This window comes from Apus apus, chromosome 24 (genome assembly GCF_020740795.1).
Source record: "Apus apus isolate bApuApu2 chromosome 24, bApuApu2.pri.cur, whole genome shotgun sequence".
NCBI lineage: Eukaryota > Metazoa > Chordata > Aves > Apodiformes > Apodidae > Apus > Apus apus.
The window spans coordinates 1810054-1835630 of NC_067305.1; the positions used below are offsets into that span (position 1 = coordinate 1810054).

The following is a 25577-nucleotide window of genomic DNA, read 5'->3' on the forward strand; positions in this document are numbered from 1 at the left end:
CCAGACTCTCTGGAGAAAAGAAATGTTTGGCTTTGAAAGTACAGAAGCCAACTATCATAGAATCACGGAATGGTTTGGGTGTGAAGGGGCCTTCAAGATGACCTAGATCAATGGGCAGGGACACCTCCCACCAGCCCAGGCTGCTCCAAGCCCCATCCAACCTGCCCTTCAACACTGCCAGGGATGGGGCAGCCACAGCTTCCCTGGGCAACCTGGGCCAGGCTCTCACCACCCTCACAGGGAAGAACTTTTTCCTAATGTCCAACCTGCATGTGGAAATCAGAGTGAAAATGGGGTTTGGTTTCTTCAGGAGGGAAAAGAGAAGGGTTGGTAGCTGGAACAAGCCTCAGTACTCACATGATGATGGGGTGAGAAAACAGCTTAAAATCATAGAATCATAGAATGGTTTGGGTTGGAAGGGACCTTAAAGATCATCTAGATCCAACCCCCTGCATGGGCAGGGACACTTCCCACCAGCCCAGGTTGCTCCAAGGCCCATCCAACCTGCCCTTCAACACTGCCAGGGATGGGGCAGCCACAGCTTCCCTGGGCAAATTCCAGTCTCCTCTGCAGAACTGGATGTGGACAGGAGAGTTTTTCTGGGTTTGCTGCAATTTTAGAAGGTCTCAGCCACGTTGTTCTCTGCTGCAGTCCTTACCCAGAAGAAGGCAGCACCAAGCACCAGCACAAACCTTGTCAAATGCTTCCTGGGAGGAGGAGCAGAATTTCAGGCACTCATCAATGAAGAGATTGAGATATCTTTGACGAATGTTTGTTGGGACTTTAGCACCAAATTCTGTGGGAATAACAGGCCTCTGTAAGGTGGCACTCTGGAGAGGAGACAGAGAGGAGAAAGAAAGAGGCTATTCAGGGTTTAAGAAGTGCACTGCTTGGAGACTCACATTTCCTGCTGAGTTATTAATAGTGGCACAACTTCCTTTCTGAAAACCTGCCCAGAGCTCAACATAACATGCAGCATTTTTTTGGGACTAAAAAAGTCACTTGAAACTTTTGTGCCACCTTCAGTATTTGAACTGCTCCAAAAAAAAAACAACCACGTTTCATTGTGCAACTCACCCAGCAGCCCAGGACTCCCAGTGGCATGAGTCACACCACCACCTTGACACACACAAACATTCCAGACCATGGGAATTATGACATTGACATGAAGAGATTCAAGATTAGGATGGTACCAAGTCCCAGGCTTTGAACTGGGAGACAGGAACACATCCCACCAGTTCTGTGCATGATGGGACATCCTTTGCTTTTTGGTGTTCTGACTGTGGAGGGAGGACAGGAGCCCCACTCCTGCCAGGCTGGTAGGCAGCAAAATCACCACACTTTCTGTTGGATTCCTGTAAATTCACTACATTGAGGTTATTTTCCCCCTCCTTTTTTAATGCCAGTCCTGATGCTCCTGAAAAGATTTCCTCCTTGAACTGAATGACATGTACTTCATGCCTAAAAAACACATGTTGGACTGACCTCCCACTGCAGTTTTCTATTTAACACGAGTTTATCCCCCAAATCCCACAATTTGCCTCTTTTTTTTTTTTGGGGGGGGGGAGAAGAAACTGCACCTTCACCTCAGAAGCACCCAACTGTTTTGTCAAGTCTTTCTCCATCCCACCCAAGAGACACCCACAAACCAAACCATCTGCTGCCATCTGTCATCAAAAGAGCTCTAGGGAACAGATGAGCATGTTCAAAGGGGGGTAACTGGTCCTGTCTTGATGGGAAAAGCTCATTTTCCTCATGACCCCCCCACTCTGATGCCCTGTTCAAGAGGATTGGGTCATTTTCATTACCTGTGTGTATTTTTTCTCACCCTTAAGCACCTAACACTGTTAAATATTTTATCCTTACAGCTGTCTCATTTTTAATCAGCTTTAAGCTCTATGTTACTCTGGTGGTTTTTTGGGAGGGGGAAAATGACTTTTCAGTCCTGCAGAAACAATCAGAGCATTTTACAACACAACTTGACACAAAATATTATCAATAAAGGTGTTTTTTTTAAGAAAGTCCTGGCACTAACCACATTCCTTGCCATCCACTCCAGCTTCTTATGGCATCCACACACTGCCACATGGAACTCTAAGTTGTCTTAGGAAGTGACATGTTCCCAGTGCTCAAGGGGAAAGAAGAGACTTCTTTGCTAAGGAACTCACAGCAAAATTACCCAAAGGCTGGACAGGAACCCCAGGAAAAAAGGAAGATTTTCCCCTCCCTCCCCAAATACTAAAAGCAGCATGAAGTTTAAATGATCACATTTGAACTCTATAGGTCAGTGTGGGACATTATTCATAAGCACCTTCTCCAGTACAGCCCACAAAGCCCAGGAAGGTCATTAATCCACCCTTGAAACACAAGAGGCTTCAAGTCTCCAACACCAAGAGCCACACACCTGGCCAGCCAGCACAACAGAGGACTCCAACTGAAGAGGAGTGATCAATATTCCAAGAGATCAGAGCAGCACTTGAGTATTTCTATCTTTTTAAGCTCCTACCCTTCAAGTGTTTAATTTTTTTATACAATGCTATCGAGGAAAACCACAGGAAGGAACAAACCCATTTCATCAACCCACCACTCTTCAGAGAGTGCTCAGCTTGGAGCAGCATGGTTGAATACCACAGCCTCAAAGGGGAAGAACCAGAAAGATTTCAGATTCTTCTTACCTGCAAGGAGGGAACATGTGCTATCCTTTTGGGCACGATGGTGCTGGTGGTCTTTGAAGCCATCCCAGCTAAGGTGCAAGCCTTCAGAGAAAGGTTGGGTGCCTCAGAGTCATTGGAAGGTGTCACACTCTTGCCAGCAACAGTTGTCTTACTACTCACAAGGCCTGTAAGAAACAGAAAACATACTTAGGTAGAAATCCTACATTTCTAGGGCTTCAAGTTGCCACGAGACTTCAAGGTGCCAGAATGAACCTACCATAAGAGGCCCATGCTGCAAGCTGGGATTTTTTTCCAAATGGAAGCTTCCAAAGGGAGACAAATTGGGTAATTTTAGCACCTTCCAGGCAAGGATGAAGGAACCTTCTGCTAGGAAACGTCCCTCATTTCTGTTTGTTTTGGGGGAACTGAGTCAGCAGAGTGTGTAAAGTTGTGAGCCTGTCAGCTCTGATGCACTAACTGCCCATCACGTCAGCCCTGAGTCCTTCCAACAACAAAGGGACACCAATGAGCAGTAATTAGTGCTTCCCTCCTGTTTGTGCCACCTCCAAAGGCTCCCATGGAAGAGGGAACAAGGAGCAAACACACTCCAAAGAAGCAACAGGAAAAGAAGAGGCTGAAGTGAGGGCAGCTGTGTGAGGCAGTGGGGAAACAGGGCTGTAGGTCCAGTCTGTTGCTCTTCAGAACAGGATGGAACTGCTCAGGGGAAAGATCTTCCACTGGTCACTAGAAGCAAAGATCCAACTCATGGCCAATGCTAAACATCTCCTGATAGTTTGCTCAGGAGAAATTTAAACAGAAGGCAGTGTCTTTTAACAGGAAGGGAGGACAGGACAGCGATGACAAATAACACTGCTGGCTTACTTTGTTTGGCTGCTGCAGAAAGGGCTGCATTTGGCACGTGAGCAATCCTCTTCTTTTCTCCTGGCAAAGAAAGAGAGGCCTTCTGAACGGCCACAGCCAGCTGTGCTGCCTGCTGCTGAGCCAGCTGGATCCTCTGGTAACAGACCTCCTGAGCCGTGGGGGGACGGTAGGGCCGGACTACGGGCTTGTTGGGGACCTCTGCCTGCACAGACAAAAAGGTTTTAGAGCCAGCACCCTCACCCCCACCCTCTGGTTTCCCTTCACCCGAGGAAAGGCTCCTTGCCTCGACCCCTCTCTGTGAGCAAATACAGGCTTTGGAGAGGAAACGATCCCCAAGTGTCTTCCTGAACCAAATGTTTAGTCACCCACTGAAAAAACATGACATGGATGATTCGCCCTCTGGCACGTTCCTAAATTGGTGGGTGGAATCTGAGCTGTTTGCTTAATGGCACCACATTCCCCAGAGAATCATGGAATGGTGAAGGTTGGAAGGGACCTTAAAGATCATCCAGTTCCAACCCCCTGCATGGGCAGGGACACCTCTCACCAGCCCAGGCTGCTCCAAGCCCCATCCAACCTGCCCTTCAACACTGCCAGGGATGGGGCAGCCACAGCTTCCCTGGGCAACCTGGGCCACTGCCTTCCTGCCCTCATGGTGAAGAATTTCTTCCTGATGTCCAACCTAAATCTCCCCTCTTTCTGTTTAAAACCATTCCCCCTTGTCCTATCACTGCCCTCTCTGGTGAAAAGCCCCTCCCCAGCTTTCCTGGAGCCCCTTCAGGCACTGGAAGCTGCTCTAAGGTCTCCCTGGAGCCTTCTCTTCTCTAGGCTGAACACCCCAACTCTCCCAGCCTGTCTCCAGAGCAGAGCTGCTCCAGCCCTCGGATCATCTTCATGGCCCTTCTCTGGCCCCTCTTCAACAGCTCCATGTCTCTCCTGTGCTGAGGGCTCCAGAGCTGGACACAGAGCTCCAGGTGAAGTCTCACCAGAGCAGAGCAGAGGGGAAGAATCCCCTCCCTGGCCCTGCTGGCCACACTTCTGTTGATGCAGCCCAGGCCACAATTGGCCTCTGGGCTCCAGTACTCACTGGTGGCTCATGTGGAGCTTCTCATCTCCTCCCACCCCCAAGTCCCTTTCCTTAGGGACTGCTCTCCAGCCATTCACTCCAGCCATCACCATGCCCAACTCCCTTGTGGACTCTGCCAATCCTCTCAGCTCTACAATCCTGCACTAGGAAATGAGCTCCCTGCTGCCTGTTCCTTTAGTTTATTACCATGATAAAGTGACCAACTATTCCCCATTCCCCTTTGCTACACAGAGCTGAGCTTTCCAGCTCCTTCTCCCGTGCTGAAAAACCAGTGCCATCTCCCCAGCAGCCCTGTTTCAAGTCTCCAGTTCCTGTAACCACTCCAAAGTCTCACATATCCGTATTTATAAGATTAGAGCATTACATAAACTGAGCTCTGCAATTTAAACAGGCTCTGCCCTTGCCTGGTTCTGGAGGCATTTCACTGCTTCAGCCCTTCCCGGCACAAACAAGTTACAGGTTTTTCCTTTGATGTTTAAATTTAGGCTGCAGGAAGGGAGCCAGAAATTATGTCAGCAAAGAGAGAAGTTTTCTTGCAGCAGAAGTACAAGGGAAGCTGCAGTGGTAAAATTTCCCTGCACTACTTAATAAGCTTTGAAATCTGAGAAACAGGCTTTTCCTCCCAAAATGTCTTCAGAGGAGGGTGCGCTCGCACAGCCCGTGTCTAACACAGCATTTCTGAGACTGCAAATTTGGGACAAGCTGGAACCTCCTGCATTCCAGGCCTCTGATGCTTCTGGATAATTACAGACTTCCAAGCAGGACAGGACACCCATTTTCTGCCTCACCTTCAATTCCTTTGGCCCACCATTTCCCCTAACAACTAAACTACAACTCAGCTCCCTCCCTTTTCTGCTTGCTCAGTCCTCGAGCTATAAATCACAAGCAAGACTGAGCAAATAATCGACTTGAGAGGACACAGAAAAACCCAAGCCTCAACTCTCTGAATTTAAAAAGAAACCCAGCACTTCAGATCTTACAGCACCTTGTGAACAGACCTGGAGGCAGCAGCAGCCCCGAGCTGAGCGCTGCAGGGAACGCACGTCCCGCTGCTCACAGCAGCTGCTGCTGAGCACACCAGGTTGGTTCTGTTTGCCCAAGCAGGGGCTGTGCTGGGGCTCACATCTTTGGAAAGCATTTTGGGATCAGCTGTCACATTAAAAAAACGTATTTAAAGATTTGTCCATGTCTAAAAGGCGCCTGTTCACAATAAATATTTGAGTTAATGAATTTCCAACCCATTTGCTTCAGTCTCTTATCTCTTCACTTTGGAAGAAAGGGCCCTTATCAAAACACATGAACTGGCTGAAGATATGTAGTTAAATAAAACACATTGTATTGACCTCAGGGCTTCAGATTATTAAAAGCAAAGAAAGCTTTTCTAGGCAGGGAGGAAAGGAAGAACAATTAATTTGGACTACCCAGCTCAAATCAGTGCGTAAGTCTCCACTCTTATCCTGCTGGAACATAAAACTGACTAATCTGTGCTCAGCACCTGGAGGGAAACACATTAAACCCTCAGAGAAAACATGAATTAAAATCCCAGTGAGAAAGAAATAAAAAAATCAGAATGTCTCCCTTGTCTTTTTTTTGTTTTCTGTTCTTCTCTCTATTTAAAGTATTTTCACAATGGGGAAATAGGATCAAACATGATATCATTGGTATCTTGGCTGATCCAGAACAAAGTAACAGTTTTAAACACCTTACAAAATTCCTGCAGCTTTTAGGTCCACAAGACCAAGAAAATTACCATCAGGCACAGACTGACCTTGTGTCCAGCTAATTTTTATCTAAGTGACTGAATGAAGCTGTAGTGTAGAAAAATCAACACCTTGAGCTATTGCAGGGAGCTACAAGGTGCAGGATCCATTTACTCCTCCACGGCTCACCCTTGGTTTTATGAACATTTTGCAGGGTTTTGCTGCCATTTTTAAGAGATGCCTCATCAGGTTCTTCAGAAATCAGAAAGGGGAGGAAAGAAATCTGAGAGAGATGGATTCCAGCCCAAACAACTCGTATGCCTGAACCTGGGACTGCATCATTTTCCAGCGTCGTAGCAGGACAGAAAATCCTCACTTCAGACAATCTAAACTTTTGCTCCTAAAAGCTGCACTTACATTTCCTTGTTTGACAAGATGAGAGATCCTTCTTTTTTGGCCAGGAAACAAGGTAGTTAAATTATCTTCTGTCTTTTCATCATTTCCTTCCTCTTTGGATACCTGGAAAACATAAGATCAAGCTTCCAAAACCGAACAGACTTGAAGTTCCCTCTCAATGAGGAGACCTGAACAATCTCTTGTAGGGTTGACAGAAAGTCCTTGCAGGTGGCAGGTGAGAACGATGTTCAGTCAGCTGCTGAACTACTAAAACAAACCTTCTTTTAAACCCAAGAGCCACCAGTGAAGCCAAGGAAGAGCAGCATTACAGCTCCCACCTGAGCAGTTGCTCCACAAGCCTGTGCACTGGGCAGCACTGGCAGGATTCAGAACAGCATCCACCCACCCCGAGACACTGAGCACCCTTCTCCTGCCAGCCACTCCCAACCTCTCCTTTCATGGCATCCTTAAAATCCAGGGAGTTTGGGTTTTTTTGGTAAGTACTTGGGAGCTGAGTCACTTCTGCCCCTGTGTAACACCCTGCCAGAGCAGGTCCTGAAAACCTGCTGAAGAACAAATCACAGTGTGTGTCCCCCACACATGCTGGGACATGGTTCTCTGCAGTTTTATCCACAGCCACATCTGTAGGAAGACTAGGGTGACAAAGCCCCAGGTGACACTTTTGTATGGCCAGGAGGAACCACCAGCACCTCTTTAGCTAAAGCCACCTCTGAGCCAACATCTCAGACTCACTCCCAGTGCCAGGGGGGCAGAAATCACTTCAAAACCTTCTCTGCATTTGACTGGACTGTTCGTTTCTAGAAAACACACTTCAAAAGTTGATTTTGCAGAACTCCAGCTGCTCTCCAGTCAATCTTGCTTTCAGTTTTCCAACACAGCCCCTGGCAAAGCTCTGAGCAGAGACCAGCCTGACAATCTCTTAGAAATTCAGCAGCAGAGATGAAGGCTGGATTTGGAGATGAGCTCAGGGGGAGTGTGTGTCCCTCCCCACCAGGACACTCTGCATCAGCACTTCCTACTCAATCACTTTGCTCTCTAGGAATTCAGCAAGTCTGTTAATTCGCTTCCATCCCTAATAACCTCTCTCACAAAGCCTTCCCTCCCTGCACAGCCCATACAGACCTTCCCTCCAGACATGGCAACGTGGGCTCCAACTTCAAAATTATTCCATAAACCTCCCAAAAAACCTCTCCATCACCCATTCCACCCACCAGAGAGGCAGAGGGGAAGCAGGAAGGTACTTACAAACACCCACCTCACCAAGAAGGACCCCTCCACTGCAAAGCTTGTTCCTCCCTTTCCAAAACAGGGGGAAATCAGATTTTCGTGCAGGGCTAGAAAGTAAAAGCACGTGGAAAGGAAACACCCAGGGATGCTGACAACCACTCCACTCTGGAGTTAACTGTTTGCAGGCACTGGCAGCCCCTGGTTCAGCACTTTCTGAATTCAGCCCATCTGAATCATCCCCTGTTTGGAAAGCTCTCCATGGATTAATTTTCCCCACCAGAGACTGAGTGCTCTTCAGACTATTTTCACTCAAATCAAGCAATGTAAAGGAACAAAACAAAACAAAATAAAATGAAGAGCTCATTCCTAGCTGGGAATTACACTAAAGAAAAAAAAAAGCAACAAACCAAAACTGAATTGTAAACCAGCAAAGTCAAGTCATGCTTAATAGTTCAACAGAAAATCATTGCACTCCACTGCTTTATGTAGTTTCTTCTACTAAGGCATTTTACACAAGTCTAAAAAAGGTCTTTACTTGTCAGCAACACCAACTTCTCTCTGAACAGATCAGGGACATTATTGCAACAGAGGGTTCAGCAAAAAGCTTTAATAGTCCAGCTATTCTTTTCAGCAGATGAGCTCTCCTCCCCACGCTGCAGATCCCAGCTCACTTTGTCCTCCACACACAGACAGTCGTGAATGGAAGAATGTTGTTCATGGCCACTTTACTCACCCAACTGACAACAGCCTGAAAACCAGCACCAATTTCTGAGGCCATTTTTAGGATAAAAGCCAACAAACAACCATAGCAGGAGAACTTGGCTTTCCACTGTGCAGTTGCAGGGTTCCTGCTGCACTCACCCTGCCCCTCTGTTGGATTCATAATCATGGAATCATAGAATCATAGAATGGTTAGGTTGGAATGGACCTTAAAGATCATCAGGATCCTATCTATATATATATATCTATTAATATAATAATGCAACATAATCTTATAGTAATTCAAGAGGGAGTCTTGCTGTGCTTGAAGGTGCTGGAACTGGAATGCACTGGAAGCCCTGACAGAGTCCCAGCACCTCCATTATCTTTTGGACAGAGGATGGCTGGAGCCACTCAGTAGTTCCTTGGATAAACATGTTCGTGTCCCCAGGAACACAGAGGGCACCCAATTTTGTCACTCCCAGGTAACACAGGTGACTCAGTGACCCCAACACCTCCACACCGCAGTCAGACGTGCCAGGTGACAGGTTTTTGGGGTTTTCTCAATGTTGCCAAATTTAGCACCTTTTTCCTTTTTTAAAGCTCTTTTCAATTCAATTCCCTGAACACGTGCTCATCCCAACCAGAACTCCCAGGCCTGCTGGGCAGGACAGCAAGTCAGACCATCCTGCCCAAATACTGGGCTCGATGGCTCTGCTCTCACCACCCGTCAAACACGGACATCGGCAGATGAAGGATGAGTCTTGTCTGCTCCTCCTTCCCTGCCCCTGCAGGATCACTGCCAGCACCTGCTTCCCAGCCTGTTCCACTTCACAGAACCCTGACAGAATGGTTTGGGTGGGAAGGGACCTTCAAGATCATCTAGATCCAACTTTACCAACCATGAACCTAACTTTACCAAGTTCCATGGTTAAACCATCTCTTTCAGCATCACATCCACACATCTCTTAAACCCCTCCAGGGATGGGGACTCCCCCCCTGCCCTGGGCAGCCGGGGCCAGGGTCTGACAGCCCTTTTGGGGAAGAAACTGTTCCCAAGATCCAATCTAAACCTCCCCTGGCACAACTTGAGGCCATTTCCTCTTGTCCCATCACTTGTTCCTTGGAGCAGAGCCCAACCCCCCTGGCTCCAGCCTCCTCTCAGGCAGCTGCAGAGCCAGCAGGTCTCCCCTCACCTCCTTGTCTCCAGGATGAACCCCCAGCTCCCTCAGCTGCTCCTGCTCACACTTGTGCTCCAGCCCCTTCCCCAGCTCCACTGCCCTTCCCTGGACACGCTCCAGCCCCTCCATGTCCTTCCTGTGCTGAGGAGCCCAGAACTGACCCCACGATTCGAGGTGTGGCCTCACCAGTGCCCAGCACAGGGGGACAATCCCTCTGTTGCCCTCTTCAGCTACTTGAAATAAGCAGCACCACTAAACCAAACCAGAATCCTTTCACATTTGGACGTGGGAGAACCAAGCAACCCCCAGCAGCATTACCTGTTTCCCCAGCCTTCCTTTGTCTTCAGTTTTCACATCTGTAGACTCATTAAAAATCCTGAGACACTCTTCCATTGGATCTGACTCCAAGTCCAACTCTTTCTCCAGAATGGAATAATCAATGTCATCAGATGTTGTGGAGGAAGACGACGATGACTTGGACAATTTAGAGCGTTTCACTTTCTTTGTCCCTTCATTTTCACTCTCAGAGTCTGATCCACAGTCACCCCCATCCGAGTCTGAGCTCACGTCAGGTAAGGTGGAGGGCAAAGGGCGACCTTTGTCATCCTCATCCCCACTCTCATCACCAAACAGGTCAACATGACTCAAACTCCTCTGCTTCCGACCCTTCTTTGGATTTCCCTTCTCTGTAGAACTGTTTTCTTTCTTTCTCTCCAGTGCTGGAGTCTTGGTCCCTTTCTCTTTGTTTTTATGACCAGAGGTTTCCTTACCATTCTTCAACTCAGCTGCTTTCAGCTTGGAGTCCTTCTTGCTGCTCCCCAGCTTCTCTGGGGAGCCTTTGCTGACACCCTCACTCTTGCTTTTCCCTGAACTACTGCTGGCAGACTTGGATTTTTCTTTCTTAAGCCCATCTACTTTCTCTGACTTTTGTTTTTCGGGTTTCTTTACATTCCCATCCATTTTTACTTTGACACTTTTCTCTTTACAGTTTTTCTCTTCATTCTTGGATTTCAATTTTTCTTCTTTCTTCACCACTTTGTCTTTTTCTGTACTTTTACTTTTCTCCTTCTTGCCAACCTCACTGACACCGGGTGTTTTACTAACATCTGATTTCTTCCTTTTTGTTTTGTCTTTTGAGTCTTTATTCTTATTTTCAATTTCCTGCTCATTTTTACCAGAACACAATTTTGCTGCTTTTGCATTCTTGTCTGAGAAGTTTTTGCCAGGATTCTTCTGGGAACTTGGAAGGTCCTCCATGCCATATGGAGCTGCTGATCCTTTGCTATCCTGGGAAGCAAAGTCATCCAGCTTGGTGCTCTGCTCTTTGTTGGAGAACCCATCACTGGATTCACTTTCAGAACCAGCTTTTGACTGTGAACTCACAGAAGTTGGCTTGTATTCTGCATCAGCCTCATCTTCAGAGGAAGAAAACCTGGCACACACTTCATAGTCATCAGCTACTTCACAGAGCTTCTTTCGTGATGGAGAATAAGAGCCCTCATAACTGGACACCCTGCCCCTTTTAGCCCCCTTGGGCTCCTTTGTTGTGGCTTTGCTCAAAAGCCTGGCTGAGTAATTTGAAAGTGGGTCATATTCCAAGTCTGTAGAAGGCTTTGAGTCATCAATCACATATTTATTATTAGTGACAGTGCCACCATATTTTTTATTCTGTACTACAGCTTTGGGAACATATTCCAGTGAACTGCCTTTAGATCTGGAAGCATCCAAAGTGTACTTACTTGACTGGCTAGCAGCAGCTAGAGGAGTAGGGTTGTAGTCTGAGTTATTATTAAAGTTGTAGCTACCTGGACTATACTCTAAGGAGAGAAATGAATCATTTTGTGTCCCAGCAGCTGACACGGGCACATTCGAAAGGAGCGCGGAGGCCTCTGCAGCACTGAGCTCCTTGGTGGTTTCTAGAAGCTCCTCATACTTTTTCTGCTCTCTCTCCACTTCGTTTTTGACTGCCTCAATAGCCTTGTTGACCAGCTCCAACTCCAGAATACCAGGTGTCACACCTGTAATGTCAGCCAGAGCACCATCCTCATCCTCCTCCTCCTCCTCCAGCGAGGGCCTCGGGAGGTCTGGGTTGTAGGGGTCATAGCCTCGCTCTGCAACAGAGAATGAAAAAGTTATTCAGGTAGGATTTTCTTTGGAGTAAAATGTCAAAAAAGGTCTTTTTAAGGTCTGTTCTCATCAACACCCAATACTGAAAGACAGTATGAAAAGCCTTGTCACCACAGAGCAGATGTTTGGTACCAAAAGCCACCAGTGATGTTCTCTGGCCTGCAGCAGACGTGTGGCTAAACTAGATTTTACCAACTACTCCCAGGTCTTAAGAACTAATGACCTATTAACAAAGTGCTTTTATTACTCATGGAAAAGCTCTATAAATTAAGCATTCTTCAGGGCACTAAAGAATAATCACTGTATTAGGACCAAGAGGAGCTCAGTACATGCAGAGTTATCTGCTTCGTTCAATGAAGTGAGCAAGGGAGGAAGAGGATTCCAGGATGAAACCCATGGATTAGGTTCTCATTTATCAATGTCAAAGCCTCCTGAAAGTCTCTAATATTTCTCAAAGCTCAGTATTCCTCATGGCAGCTCCAGGAAAACCAGTCTGATTTGGGCTGACAAAGTGCTGCTATGAAAGAAAAACTACAGCTCCAAAGGCAACACAACCCAACTTCACAGAAGAACCACCAGGAGAGGAACACCAAACACCCAGGAACTCCAACCTGACATTCCTCTTTTCATACAAATCAGAGACTTACAGACTGGTTTGGGTTGGAAGAGACCCTAAAGACCATCTAGTTCCAAATCCCTGGGCAGGTTGGATGGGGTTTGGAGCAACCTGGTCTACTGGGAGGTGGCCCTGCCCACGCAGGGGGTTGGGACTGGATGATCATTAAGGCCCCTTCCAACCCAAACCAGTCTGTGGTTTTCTGAAGACACTGCTGTGCCCACAAGAGTGTCCCCTCTACATGATATGATCTATATTTAAGGTCCCTTTCCAACCAAACCAGTCTGGGATTCTGGGATTCTATATCCAGAGCTTACTCAGAGAAAGAAACCACAAAGAAATGCAGGTAACAAAGAAAAATCAGGAACAAATCTAGATGCAAACCAAACCATCATCAAGGCTCACATAAACAGAGTAACAAAATAATGAGGTATAAATATTAGCCCCACAACTGCTAAAGAACAGAGAGCCCTGTGTACCCACCACCTCACTTCTCACCACGTCAGCTCTGTGGTGGTAGAGAAGACCAGTGCAGTGAAGCCTGGAGGAATCAGCTGCTACCCTCTCACTCAAGAGGGAGACTTCGAAATTCAGCACAAGCATCATTAGGGGAACAGCCGAAAGTCTGGTTGTTTGTGCAGAGATAAGTATTTGGTGGCCTATAAACAGAGGTGAGAAACAAGAGTCTGGACCTAAAGACTTGCAAAAATAAACCAAAACAAACCACTGGCACACCAAAAAAAAACAAACCCAAACTACACAGAAGACATCTTGTCCAACAGCAAAGCAAAAGATTTTCAATGAGGATGCAGGGAGAGTAGAAGACAACCTAAACACAGACCTGGGGTCTGATTCCCTGCTGCACATCTCCAGTATAAAACTAATCTGCACATTTTCTTTCAGTGGAAGGAGCAGATGTAAACATACAGTCTAACCTCTGAGGAGGCCAGCAGGCCTTGAGATGTGGCCATGAAAGAGCTCTTTCGTAGGCAGGTGGGAGGCCTGATGGATCACCCAAGAGATGCTGATCAAAGGTTGCTTCTCCATGAAAGACCCTTGTGTAAGTGGGCTCCACGGTACCCACCAGGACTGTCACCTTGGGCCAGGATACACTTGAACATAATGTAGTGGAAAAAGAAGCAGAAAGGGATTTTATCTATGGATGGATAGAGAGATGCAAGGATGGAGAGATGCATGGATGGATGGTTAGGTGGGTGGAGGGCTGGAGGGATACACAGATAGATAGATACACAGATAGATAGATACACAGATAGATAGATACACAGATAGATAGAATCCCATTTTATATTTATATATATATAAATATATATATATATATAAAAAATCTACACACACACACATATATGGAGAGCCACACACACACAAGTCCCCAAAGTCAGAGAAATTAACGATGCTGTCTGCAATCAGGCCACCTTTTTGGATGCCTAATTATACTCCAAAGAAGCCAGAAGAGGAAAGGATCTCTGGGCAACTGAGTCCTGTGCCAGGCAGGCACCCAGCTACACCCACTCCCCCTTCTCACCACCTGGATACAAGATTCCAAGGAGTCATCATCAGCTTTTGCATTTATTCCTCTCCTTTTCAGGATTAACAGGAATAGCCACGGGGTAAGGAACTACACAGGGTTTGATGTTCTGGTCCACAAGATGTATTTCTGCTGAAGGAAAATGAAGAAGTGAGAGGCACCAGGCAGTGAAATAACTCTTTTTGGAGGGATGTAAAAAGGAGAGTCCTTTTGAGAATCATGAGATAATGAGACTTGAGATGACAATTCCCTGTAGGACCATGAACCAAACTGCTACCAGGACACTCTTTAAAATGCAAACTATTTTAATAAATGAACGTGCCTCAGACACATGAAATGGTCCTTTTGAGACACGAAAAGGTGATGTTCACATCAACACTGTACAAAACAAGTCATTAATAATTCAGATAGGGCCTCAGCAAACCATTTATTTCCCCTAGAACGACTGCAGAGCGTATCGATACGAGCAGCGCTTAGCTCAGGCATTTCGGGGCAGGCAGAGGGAAAACAAGGTTCTTTTAAAAAAAACCACAGCAAAACAAACAACGAAGCTGATTGTTTTTTTCCTGGTTAAAGTCATGTTGGCTCTGGGGAACGAGGCCTCTCATTACAGAGCTCTCCAAGCTACCAACTCCAGGCTGAACACTGGTCCTTCTAGTTTGTGCAACAGGCAAAGGGAAGTAAACAAAGGGTGACGTTACACGGATAATGGGGGTACAAGGTCACCTGCTGGATGTCCAAACTTACTTTACAGTGAGTCATTCTGGAGAAAAAGATGTCTTTTTTTTTTCCCCACTCACCCTACCAGAACACATACTTCAGATGCTTTAAATATAGAAAAGCTCAAATGGATGACGAGGGCTGGTGGGTGTGAACATGCAGGTTGTGAAAAAGGAGCCAAGCTGCTGGATGCACGTGGGACATGGGTGGTAACTACCTTCCTTCCAGAGGTAACAGTCATTAAGCAGCTGCTGCTGCTAAACAAAAGGAGTCCAGAGGAGCCCACAAAGATGATCAAAGGGCAGGAGCAGCTCTGCTCTGGAGACAGGCCTCCAGACACACCACAGCACTTCACATATCAAGGTTCTGCACCTGGGTCAGGGCAATCTCAAACACAAATACAGGTTTGGGTGGAGACTGGACTGGAAAAAGCCCTGAGGAGAAGGACTTGGGGTTGATGGTGGATGAGAAACCAACCATGTCCTGGTCGCTGTGACCAGCAGAGCCAGGGAGGGGATTGTCCCCCTCTGCTGTGCTCTGGTGAGACCCCACCTGGAGAACTGGGGCCAGTTCTGGAACCCCCAACATAATGACATGGAGCTCCTGGAGCAAGTTCAGAGGAGACCATTAAGATGATCCAAGGACTGGAGCAGCTCTGCTCTGGAGACAGGCTGGGAGAGCTGGGGTGGAGGTTCTCTAAGGTGGAGACCTTAGAGCATCTTCCAGTGCCTGAAGGGGCTCCAGAAAAGCTGGGGAGGGACTTGGAACAAGGGCAGGGGGGGAAATGACAAGGGGGGAGGGATTAAAACTGGAAGAGGGGAGATATTAGGAATAAATTGAGTGTGAGGGTGGTGAGACCCTGGCCCAGGTTGCCCAGGGAAGCTGTGGCTGCCCCATCTCTGGCAGTGTTGAAGGGCAGGTTGGATGGGGCTTGGAGCAACCTGGGCTGGTGGGAGATGTCTCACAGTGAAGAATTTCCTCCTAATGTCTCACCTGAATTTCCCCCCTTCCAGTTTTAAACCATCCCCCCCTTGTACCCTCCCTCCCTGCCCTTGTCCCAAGTCCCTCCCCAGCTTTCCTGGAGCCCCTTCAGGCACTGGAAGGTGCTCTAAGGTCTCCAAAGGTGCATTTATCAGGAGATGGGGAAGGCAAAAGCTGTGGGGAAACCTCTTTGGAGGAGGGGAGAAGAAAAAAAAAGAAGGGCATTTTTCTTTGAACGTCATCAGAGCAGCTTTGTTAGCTGAACAGCTTGTCTGTGTTTGCAGTGGCAGTGCTTAGCAAATGAACAACTTCTGTGATTACAGAAAAATTAGCACCATTGGAAAATTATTTTAAGCTTTTCATCTAATGCCTCACGGGAGAGATGGTGGTTGCTCAAGAACAAAACGTTTCAAAAAGGCTTCAGCAGCAGTTTTGCTGCTTCTCAGAACCAAACAGCACAAAAGAAATGGCAGGTGTTGGGGGGCAGACATTTGTGGGTCCCCCAAAGTAAATTTCCAACAATTTAACAATAATATCCAACCACTTGGAAATAATTAACACTGAGATTTTAAAATAGTACAACTCAAAGAACTATCCAGAATAAATGGGGTAGGAGGGCAGGTAAGAGGAGTTAAGAGAAATGTTTCTTCAACTTTAAAAGTATCATACAATCATTGAATGGTTGAGGTTGGAAGGGACCTTCAAGATCATCAGGTTCCAATCCCCCTGCATGGGCAAGGACACCTCCCACCAGCCCAGGTTGCTCCAAGCCCCATCCAACCTGCCCTTCAACACTGCCAGGGATGGGGCAGCCACAGCTTCCCTGGGCAACCTGTTCTAGTGCCTTCCTGCCCTCAGTCTTCATGATTTTTTTATTTTTGGTCCTTCTTTTTCTTTTTAAATAGTAAATTTAATGATTAAAATTAAGTCATAATAGTGTAGAAAACCTTGTCCTGGTCTGAGAACATCAGAGAAGCAAAGTTGAGGTATTACAGCCAGGCCAGTCCAAGCTGGCCCCCTACTCCTTGCATTTGTTCCTCCACAAGAGGAACCTGATGCCACAGCCTCCAAGCACACCATGAACCAACACGGTCATTTCTTTAGTGGGGAAAAAAAAAAAAAAGGAAGTAAATTATGAGAAAAGAAAGTCCTAGATTAGCAAGACTGAAAAAAGTCTGAACGGTCATCGACCACACCGTGCTATTTTTAAGCCTGCTGAAGTTCAGGGTTTGGTTTCACCAGATGTTGCTGGCCAGCAGAAGCACTGGGTGCCACCAAGGACTGTCTCAGGGGGCCACTGGAGGGTGTCATGACCAGCACAGGGCAGGGTGGAGCACACCAAGGGACAAGAGCATCCAGACATCAGCCTTGCACAAGCCTTAAGCTGTTCGCTCAGCTCAGCTGCCCCAGACTGCTGACATGCTGTGGCTGGAGAGGGGACAGGGACTTGCCCAGTGGGTTCAACCCAGCAAGGATCAGCTCTAAACTGGGCAGAGTCACTCCCAGCAGCGTTATCAGGGAACAACTGGGGCAGGAAACTCACTTTGGCAGGAGGACTTTAGGGCACGCCCCTCTAAACTCAGAAAGCAGCATCCAAGGAAACAGTACACACCTTGTTTTATTCAAGAAAATGCATCTTCGTGCAGTTTTGCCTCTGGTGCAGCAGAGGAGGCATCTAGAAGGTCCTCAAGCCTACTAAATATGGGAGCTTCACCCTCTGATAGCCTCACAGACAGACTTGGAGAGCAGCTGGGACCACCACACAGCAACACCAGTTAAATCTGAGGATGGGAAAGCCAGAACAAGAAGGTCTGGCCACACAAAAACCATCTCTGACATCCCTGTGTCACCACAGGGACCTGCAGTGCCACCTGCTCTGGTGCCAGAACTACAGGGGCAGCCAAAGAGCATCAGAAGCATCTCAAGATGGGTGAGAAATGTCATGCTTTCCTAAGAAGTCACACCACGGCTACATTTCGACCCCATGACCTAGGGAAAGAACATCAGATTTGCCAGGACAGGGGCAGAAAGCAAAGGCTGGCACCTAAAATATCCCCCACAGCTCCCCAGGGTGCTACCCCCACCCCAGCCTGCCAGCATCTCACCGTTTTAAAATCCATGGTACATTAATCTGGATAGTCAATGTTTTGATTCTTTGGAGATCTTTCCATTCCCCCTCTCATTTTAGCTTTTAAAGTTATTCCTCAAGATACAAGAAAAGTTGAAATTCTGTTTGGAAAAAAAAATAAATACATAACTTATTTTTTCTTCCTGTTTCTGAGAAAGTGACAGACAAGAAAATAGTTCCACAGCTCCTGTTTAAATGCTCCTAGGGAAAACTAAAGACCTAATTCAAAATTGAATTAGTAGAGCAAGTTTTCTTTTCCAAGAAGAAGAAAAAAAAATAAATACTTCAAGTATTTTGGTGTCTTTTTTTCTATTTAACTTCACCTTGAAAGCTGAGTTTGACCAGCATGGTGACCAAGCAGTAACACTACTCCTCACCCACCAGTCCCTTAATTTTCCAGCCTTTCTCTGGCTTGCTCAAGATAACTTATCTTCTCAACACCTGTTTTATTTCTTTAACTATTTTGGGTCAAGAATTCCCTTTGAAGAACAACAAAAAAATACCCAACATTATTTTAATACAGTCACAACTTTATAAAACAAGAGTTAAAAAAACTAAGTAAAAGCTCCTTTCAGGTTATATTATGTTTTAAAACTTCAGCTGTGACTTCTGAAGGGCTAAAATCAAAACTTAAACTGGTTTTGAAACCTGCCTGACTGTATTTAACTCAAAAGCTGGAATTAATACTTAGCAGCTCCTTCCCAACCCAGCCACTTGCAGCTCCACAGACTCTTCTAACCCAACACACTCCCACTTCTCAGCTCCTCTCTTGAATAAATAAGCCTAGAAATTAAAATCCTTTTGCAACCAAGTACCAAGCTGAGCTTTTTGTGCATAGTCCATAGATTTGAGAGGCAGATGGAAACCCTGAGGAGCAGAGGCTCAGGTGAAATGAATGGCTGACACGTGAGAGCCTCTCAGGAGAAGACACTCGCTGCTCCCCTCCTGCCACCCCCACCCAAACACAAGTTCACAGGCAAAAACTTCAAAGAATTACCTGAGCTCCCCGCAGTTAATAAATATTGCAGATATTTGTTCATGCTGTACTGGAGGCTTTTAACATCTGCCTGGCACAGCTAAGACACTCCAGCAAGGGTTCATGGCAGGATCCCGCTGACCATGTGCTGACACTGCACTTTCTGGGCTGCAGAGATAATTAGGGCAGGACTCACCAAGTCCCGCCTTCACCCTCAGCTACTCCCAGCTCAGGTTGGGTTTTACTCGAAGTGTCTGCCGGGGCTTTTCACAGAATCACAGGATCTCAAACTGATTTGGGCTGGGAGGGACCTTCAAGATCATCCAGTTCCAACCCCCTGCATGGGCAGGGACAACTCCCACCAGCCCAGGCTGCTCCAAGCCCCATCCAACCCAGCCCCAAACTGGTTTTTGGCTGTTTTCTTCTCTCTCAGCACAACTTCTATAATCTCAGGGACTTTTCTGACATCATACCTCCCCCACTCCCCAAATTTCCATGTTGCTTTTTACTCAATTTGAGGAACACGAGTTGCCAAGCACCATGTTTTCCCAAAGGGTGGGTGATCCTGGGGGTCATGCTGAGAGGTCTCTGCATCCCCACTGTCCCCCCCAAGAGCCCAACCTCACCCCACAGCCCTCCAGAAGGAGGAGACAACCTGGCCCTGCCTCTGGGTGTGTGCCTGCCTGCAACCCAGCCTTGTGGTTGCTCTGGAATTTCAGGAGCCAACCCTCCTCCCTGGTGCCTCCTACTGCCTTGCCCAGCACAGGGAAAGTGGTTTGGGAAATCCTGGACTTGGGAATTCTGCTTTCCATGTCTCTAATGCAGCACCGTGGTGTTTGACCAGAGGAAACGAATCAGGCTTTAAACATGAGGTGAAATATTGAACACTGGAGAGAGAAACCCTGGAAGAGCAGACAAAGGGCTCCATGGGGGCAGAGAGGAGCCCAAGCTCATCAACACAGGGCCAGGGAGGGACCCAAGCAGGGACCCAGGGAGGTCCCTGCACCTTTAGACTTCAAAATCTTTCCAGCTTGACAGAGAGGATTTCACAGAATCCCAAAATGGTGGGGGTTGGAAGGGACCTCTGGAGATCATCCAGTCCAACCCCTGCTAGAGCAGGATCCCCTAGAGCAGATCCCACAGGAACACATCCAGGTGGGTTTGGAATGTCTCCAGGGATGGAGACTCCATTTGTTCCCACCTTCTGCTTTTCACAGGTCTGTAACTGGAGCAAGGAAGAGCTGTGGGCAGGCTCAGGGCCAAGTCTCCCCACAGCCACATTACCAGCTGCAGAAAGACCAAGAATGGGAAGTGTCCTGGCAGCCCACACTGAAATCCCAGCACCCAGAGCAGCTGCCCCTGCCCACCCACAAGAAAACTGCCACAACTGCCAGTTCAGTTAAATGACAAGAAATCCCAAACCACTGGAAAGCCACCACGTTGATTTACATGAAAAGACACGTCCTGACCTTACTGTCACGAGGGGTTTCTATTCTTCATTTCAAAACCCAGTTATAAAAACATCCCCCAGTGACATTTTGGTAATGACTGTCCCAAACACACGTGTGGGAGGGAGAAAAGCAGTCTTAGCAATGTCCCTCACACAGTTCATGGACTGGGGCACCTGGCACTGACCCACCTGGTCTCCTCTCTGGGTGAAGAAACACCAAAGGCAGTTCAGAAGTTTCCATTTCTGCTCATTATTCCATTTCCCCGTGGCAAATACAGTAAGAAAATCTCTTCCCTACAAGATCTTGCACAACATCAGCCACAGGAAGGAAAACACAGCTGTAAAGACTTTCTTTCATCCTTTCTACACATGGAATGAACCTGCACTGCAATGCAAGTAAAACAAAGGCATCCCCAGACAGTGCAGAGGTGCTCCCACCAAACACAGAATCCCAGACTTGTTTGGGTTGGAAGGGACCTTAAAGATCATTAGATCCAAACCCCCTGCATGGGCAGGGACACCTCCCACCAGCCCAGGTTGCTCCAAGCCCCATCCAACCTGCCCTTCAACACTGCCAGGGATGGGGCAGCCACAGCTTCCCTGGGCAACCTGGGCCAGGCTCTCACCACCCTCGCAGTGAAGAATTTCTTCCTAATATCCCACCTTAATCTCCCCTCTTGCAGTCTGAAACCACCACCCCTTCATCCTATCACTCCCTGCCCTTACCAAAAGTCCCTCCCCAGCTTTCCTGCAGGCCCCAAACTTTTCCTATGAACACCAGCAGCTCCAAGGCTGAACACAAGTTGTAAATGATGAAGTGTGGGTTTATCACACAGTCCCTCAGCAATGGGCTGTATGAGAACCTGACTGGTGAAGAAGAAGAAGACAACAGCCTTGGGCCTGAGAATGATTAAAGTTGGGTTTTAACATTTAAAGAGCCTCTTTAGTTTTTACCAAGCATCATCTTGTTTTATCTACAAGCCACAGCCATCCCACAGGGTCACTTTTGGGCTGAAGACATCCAAGAAGGGAGAGGTGAAACACCTTCCTGCATCAACAGGATCAGCAGAGTTCAAGCTGGGGAGAGAAGCCCGAGGATTTCTCCACACCTGACCTGGGCCAACAGAAGTCAAACAGGGTTACAGGGTAACAGTGTTTCTGGGTAGCACAAACCACACAGAGGTGAAAAACCTCCCTGGCTGGACTGTACCTCAGGAACCCACCCAGTCACCTTTCAAAGAGACAACCTAGATCTGCTCTGCAAAGGCTCACCCAGACAAAGAAAACCCCCCCAGCAAGAAAACCGCTTCACAAGCTTTGGCCCATACCAGCAAACTGCCGAGTGATTGCCAGCACACAGCCCTAGAACAAAGCACCTCCAGGCAGGGTGCTGAAAGCCTTGCTCTCCTTCTCACGCCAACACAAAGATCAGAGCAAAGAGGAGCTCAGAGCTGCAGACCTGGACACAACACTTCACTCTTGGTTGTGAAAACATCCCCCTCCTAAGCATCTCCTGACAGCTGCTATCAACCCCAGCAAAGCAAAGAGCTGGTTTCCTGAAGATATTTCTGAAGAGATGGATTACACTTCTTTTAAGTCTTTCAGCATACTCAGGACCTAGATGTTAAAGACAGTCTTATTTTTCTTCTCTACAGCTCTTGAAGAGATGCTTTTAGGACTGAGGGCAGTTCCTCCCCCCTGCTCACACAAGCAGCTTTCAAAGCACTTCACACACATTCAATAATCTTTTCATCATGCTCCGAAGCAGGTTGGTTTTAGTCATTTTGTAGAGGGAAAAAAACACTTCAGCCAAGTCAGGGTTAGAATCTGCCACTCCACATTCCCAGTCCTGCTCAGGCTCAGATCCCAGTTCTCAGCCCCCAACACTGCCATGGAAACACCACACTGGGGCACCCACCCCAGCACCTTCCTCAGCTTCCAGCCAGCCCTGAATTTCCACAAGCCTCCACTTTCTTTCACCCCACAGGCAGATTTTTGCAGTACAGACATGGAACAGACTTCTCAGACGAAGGATCCTACCTTGCAGAACCCTGTTCAAACGTGCCCTACGGAGCAGACACAACACACCAGCTCCCTCCTCACCCCACCAGCTTGTATTTCCTGAGACACCTTCAGAGGGGGAGCAGAGGGAACACTGCCACATGCAGACAGCAGCAGAGGGGGAGGAAATTCAGTCCTCCTGCTGATCTCCCAGCAGGCAAGGAACCTCTATCACCATCTCCCAGGGGTGGCAACCATAAGAGCACAGGATGGAAAATAAGAATCATCTATTATCTGTGTCCAATTCAGGAGCCTTCAACACAGGAAGGACATAGAGCTCTTGAAGCAAGTCCACAGGAGGCCCACGATAATGATCCAAGGGCTGGAGCAGCTCTCCTGTGAAGACAGGCTGGGAGAGTTGGGGTGTTCAGCCTGGAGAAGAGAAGGCTCCAGGGAGACCTTAGAGCAGCTTCCAGTGCCTGAAGGGGCTCCAGGAAAGCTGGGGAGGGGCTTGGGACAAGGGCAGGGAGGGAGAGGACAAGGGGGGATGGATGAAAACTGGCAGAGGGAGATTGAGGTGAGACATGAGGAGGGAATTCTGGAGTGTGAGGGTGGTGAGAGCCTGGCCCAGGTTGCCCAGGGAAGCTGTGGCTGCCCCATCCCTGGCAGTGTTGAAGGGCAGGTTGGATGGGGCTTGGAGCAACCTGGGCTGGTGGGAGGTGTCCCTGCCCATGCACGGGGTTGGATCTAATGATCTTTAAGGTCCCTTCCAACCCAAACCATTTCATGATTCTATTACAACCTTCTGAACATGATGCTCCATGGGAAGTTTGGAATGGTGAGGAGGCCAAAGAAAAGGGGAACAGGGCAACATCCTGCCAGTTCCTCTTTTCACCTCCTCTCTGCTCTGGCACGTCCTTGGCCTCCTCCCACCACGACCTGGCAAGGCCAGCTCCACTCCTCAGTTTTCAAAAGCTACTTTCAAGGCTACAAAGATCTACTAAAGAGTTTTGGGGTTACTGCCAGTCCTCAGACATCAAAGTCAACACCAGCTTCAAATCAATATGCTTAGCAGGCTGGTTCTTTAGATGTTATCCTTTTTTCTAGGCACTCTCCTAGAAAACACAGACCTGCAGTGCAGCTCTTGGTGCAGATACCTGCCTGCTTTGGGAAAAAAATAAATATGCTTTTAAAGCTTATTTAGCAGGTGACTTGATTAAATAGGTCAAAAATGCCAAAGTGCACTGATAAAAGGCTACTTTAAAACAAGACAGGCAGTTTCACTGACAGGGAGCAACTTATGTTGGATCCAGGAGCTGCTTTCAAGAAGATGGTTGCCTGGTTGCTCACTAAACTACTACACCCTCTAGTGTAAATCTTAAACATATCCTTCCAGGCTAGAGGAGCTTCAGACAGAGGAACAGGCAGGAGGACTTCAATCTGAGCCCTTCAGACAAAGCAAAGTCACAGCACTGCTTAAAAACAACCGTGAAAACATCTGCAAAAAACCAGGCACCTTCTGCAGCCCTGCTGAAGGCCCTTCAAAACAGCCAGGGTTTTGCAGCAGGTTCATGCCTCATTTTCCACTATCAAATGGTTGAAATCTAACACTAAGACAAGGCAGAATGTGCAGATCCCTGGTTCTGACAATGTGCCATGCACTACATGCCAAGAGTTTGGGAAAGAGGGCAGGAAGAGGCACGAAGCTGGCTGGGGAGAGTGGGAGGCAGCAGGCTGGAAGTGAAGCCTCACAACCCTGTTTCTTTCCCAAGTGGCAGACACTTCACCTGGGAAAACCAGGACCCACCCTAGGACTTTGTTTTTCAAAAGCCAGAGCTTCTCCAAGAGCTGCAACACAATAAATAAACTGCTCTCACTCCCCAAAACACAACCTTGTTCTTCTGGGTCACCACCACATCCAAGCCAGGCCTCACCAGGCTTTGGGATAATTCTTCTCTTGTCATTCACACTCAGCTCTTCCACCATCACTTGCCAGACAGTGTCAGACCCTGCACACACTTTCCAGGTGCACCTAAAGACCAACCTTCACCTCCCCATGATGAAAACCAAAACCAGCACCAGCTTTTATTTAGCAACACCAGCAGCTGTTGCAGGTGGCAGAGCAAAATGAGCAAATCCAGTTCCAAAACTGACACTCTACAGATATTTAAAGACCAACCAGGAATAGCACACTGCAGCACAATGAGAGAACCACCTGAAAGGCATCCAGGGGGTTTTTCAAATTTAAAAGAACAAAAATTAATGTTTTGTCTTTCTAATGTGGTATCTGCCTGTGGCAGCCCTGAATGCGCTTCCTTCATTTTGAACTAAATTCACTCAAGTTGGCCTGGTAACCAGGGGACGTGAAGAATCATAGAATCATAGAATCATAGAATCCTAGGGGTTGGAAGGGACCTCGAAAGATCATCTAGTCCAACCCCCCTGCCAGAGCAGGGTCACCCAGAGCACATCACACAGGAAGGTGTCCAGGTGGGTTTGAATGTCTCCAGTGAAGGAGACTCCACAGCCTCTCTGGGCAGCCTGTCCCAGGGCTCTGTCACTCTCACAGTAAAAAAAAATTTTCTGATATTCACCTTAAACCTCCTATGCTCCAATTTGTATCCATTACTCCTTGTCCTATCACTGGTCATCACTGAAAAAAGCTTAACTCCATCTTCTTGACACTCACCCTTTACGTATTTGTAACCATTGATGAGGTCACCCCTCAGTCTCCTTTTCTCCAAACTAAAGAGCCCCAGCTCCCTCAGCCTTTCCTCATCAGGGAGATGTTCCACTCCCTCCATCATCTCTGTGGCTCTGTGCTGGACTCTTTCAAGCACTTCCCTGTCCTTCTTGAACTGAGGGGCCCAGAACTGGACACAACACTCCAGATGTGGCCTCACCAAGGCAGAACAGAGGGGGAGGAGAACCTCCCGTGACCTACTAACCACACCCTTTCTAATGCACCCCAGGATGCCATTGGCCTTCTTGGCCACAAGGGCACATTGCTGGCTCATGGTCATCCTCCTGTCTACCAGGACCCCCAGGTCCCTTTCACCTACACTGCTCTCCAGCAGGTCAGCCCCCAACCTGTACTGGACTCACCAGAACTCACCATCTTCCAAACTTGTGAATAGCCCAGGGTTAAGCAAGCACAGAAAAGCCATGACAAGTTGTGTGTTATT

At 47.6% G+C, this 25577-nt stretch overlaps 1 protein-coding gene and 1 long non-coding RNA gene across 2 annotated transcripts in view; one reads left to right on the forward strand and one right to left on the reverse strand.

The window, feature by feature from the left end:
- Positions 1 to 25577, forward strand: part of LOC127394203 (uncharacterized) — a 69991-nt gene that overhangs the window by 19264 nt on the left and 25150 nt on the right. The gene's annotated exons all lie outside the window — the stretch shown is intronic.
- REXO1 (RNA exonuclease 1 homolog) overlaps positions 1 to 25577 on the reverse strand; it is a 45627-nt gene that overhangs the window by 18632 nt on the left and 1418 nt on the right. Inside the window, exons 2-6 of the mRNA XM_051639998.1 lie at positions 10166 to 11958; positions 6741 to 6842; positions 3537 to 3738; positions 2676 to 2839; positions 693 to 830 (exon numbers count right to left, since the gene is read on the reverse strand). Coding sequence (XP_051495958.1) covers positions 693 to 830; positions 2676 to 2839; positions 3537 to 3738; positions 6741 to 6842; positions 10166 to 11958 — 2399 coding nt within the window. The remainder of the gene's footprint in view (positions 1 to 692; positions 831 to 2675; positions 2840 to 3536; positions 3739 to 6740; positions 6843 to 10165; positions 11959 to 25577) is intronic.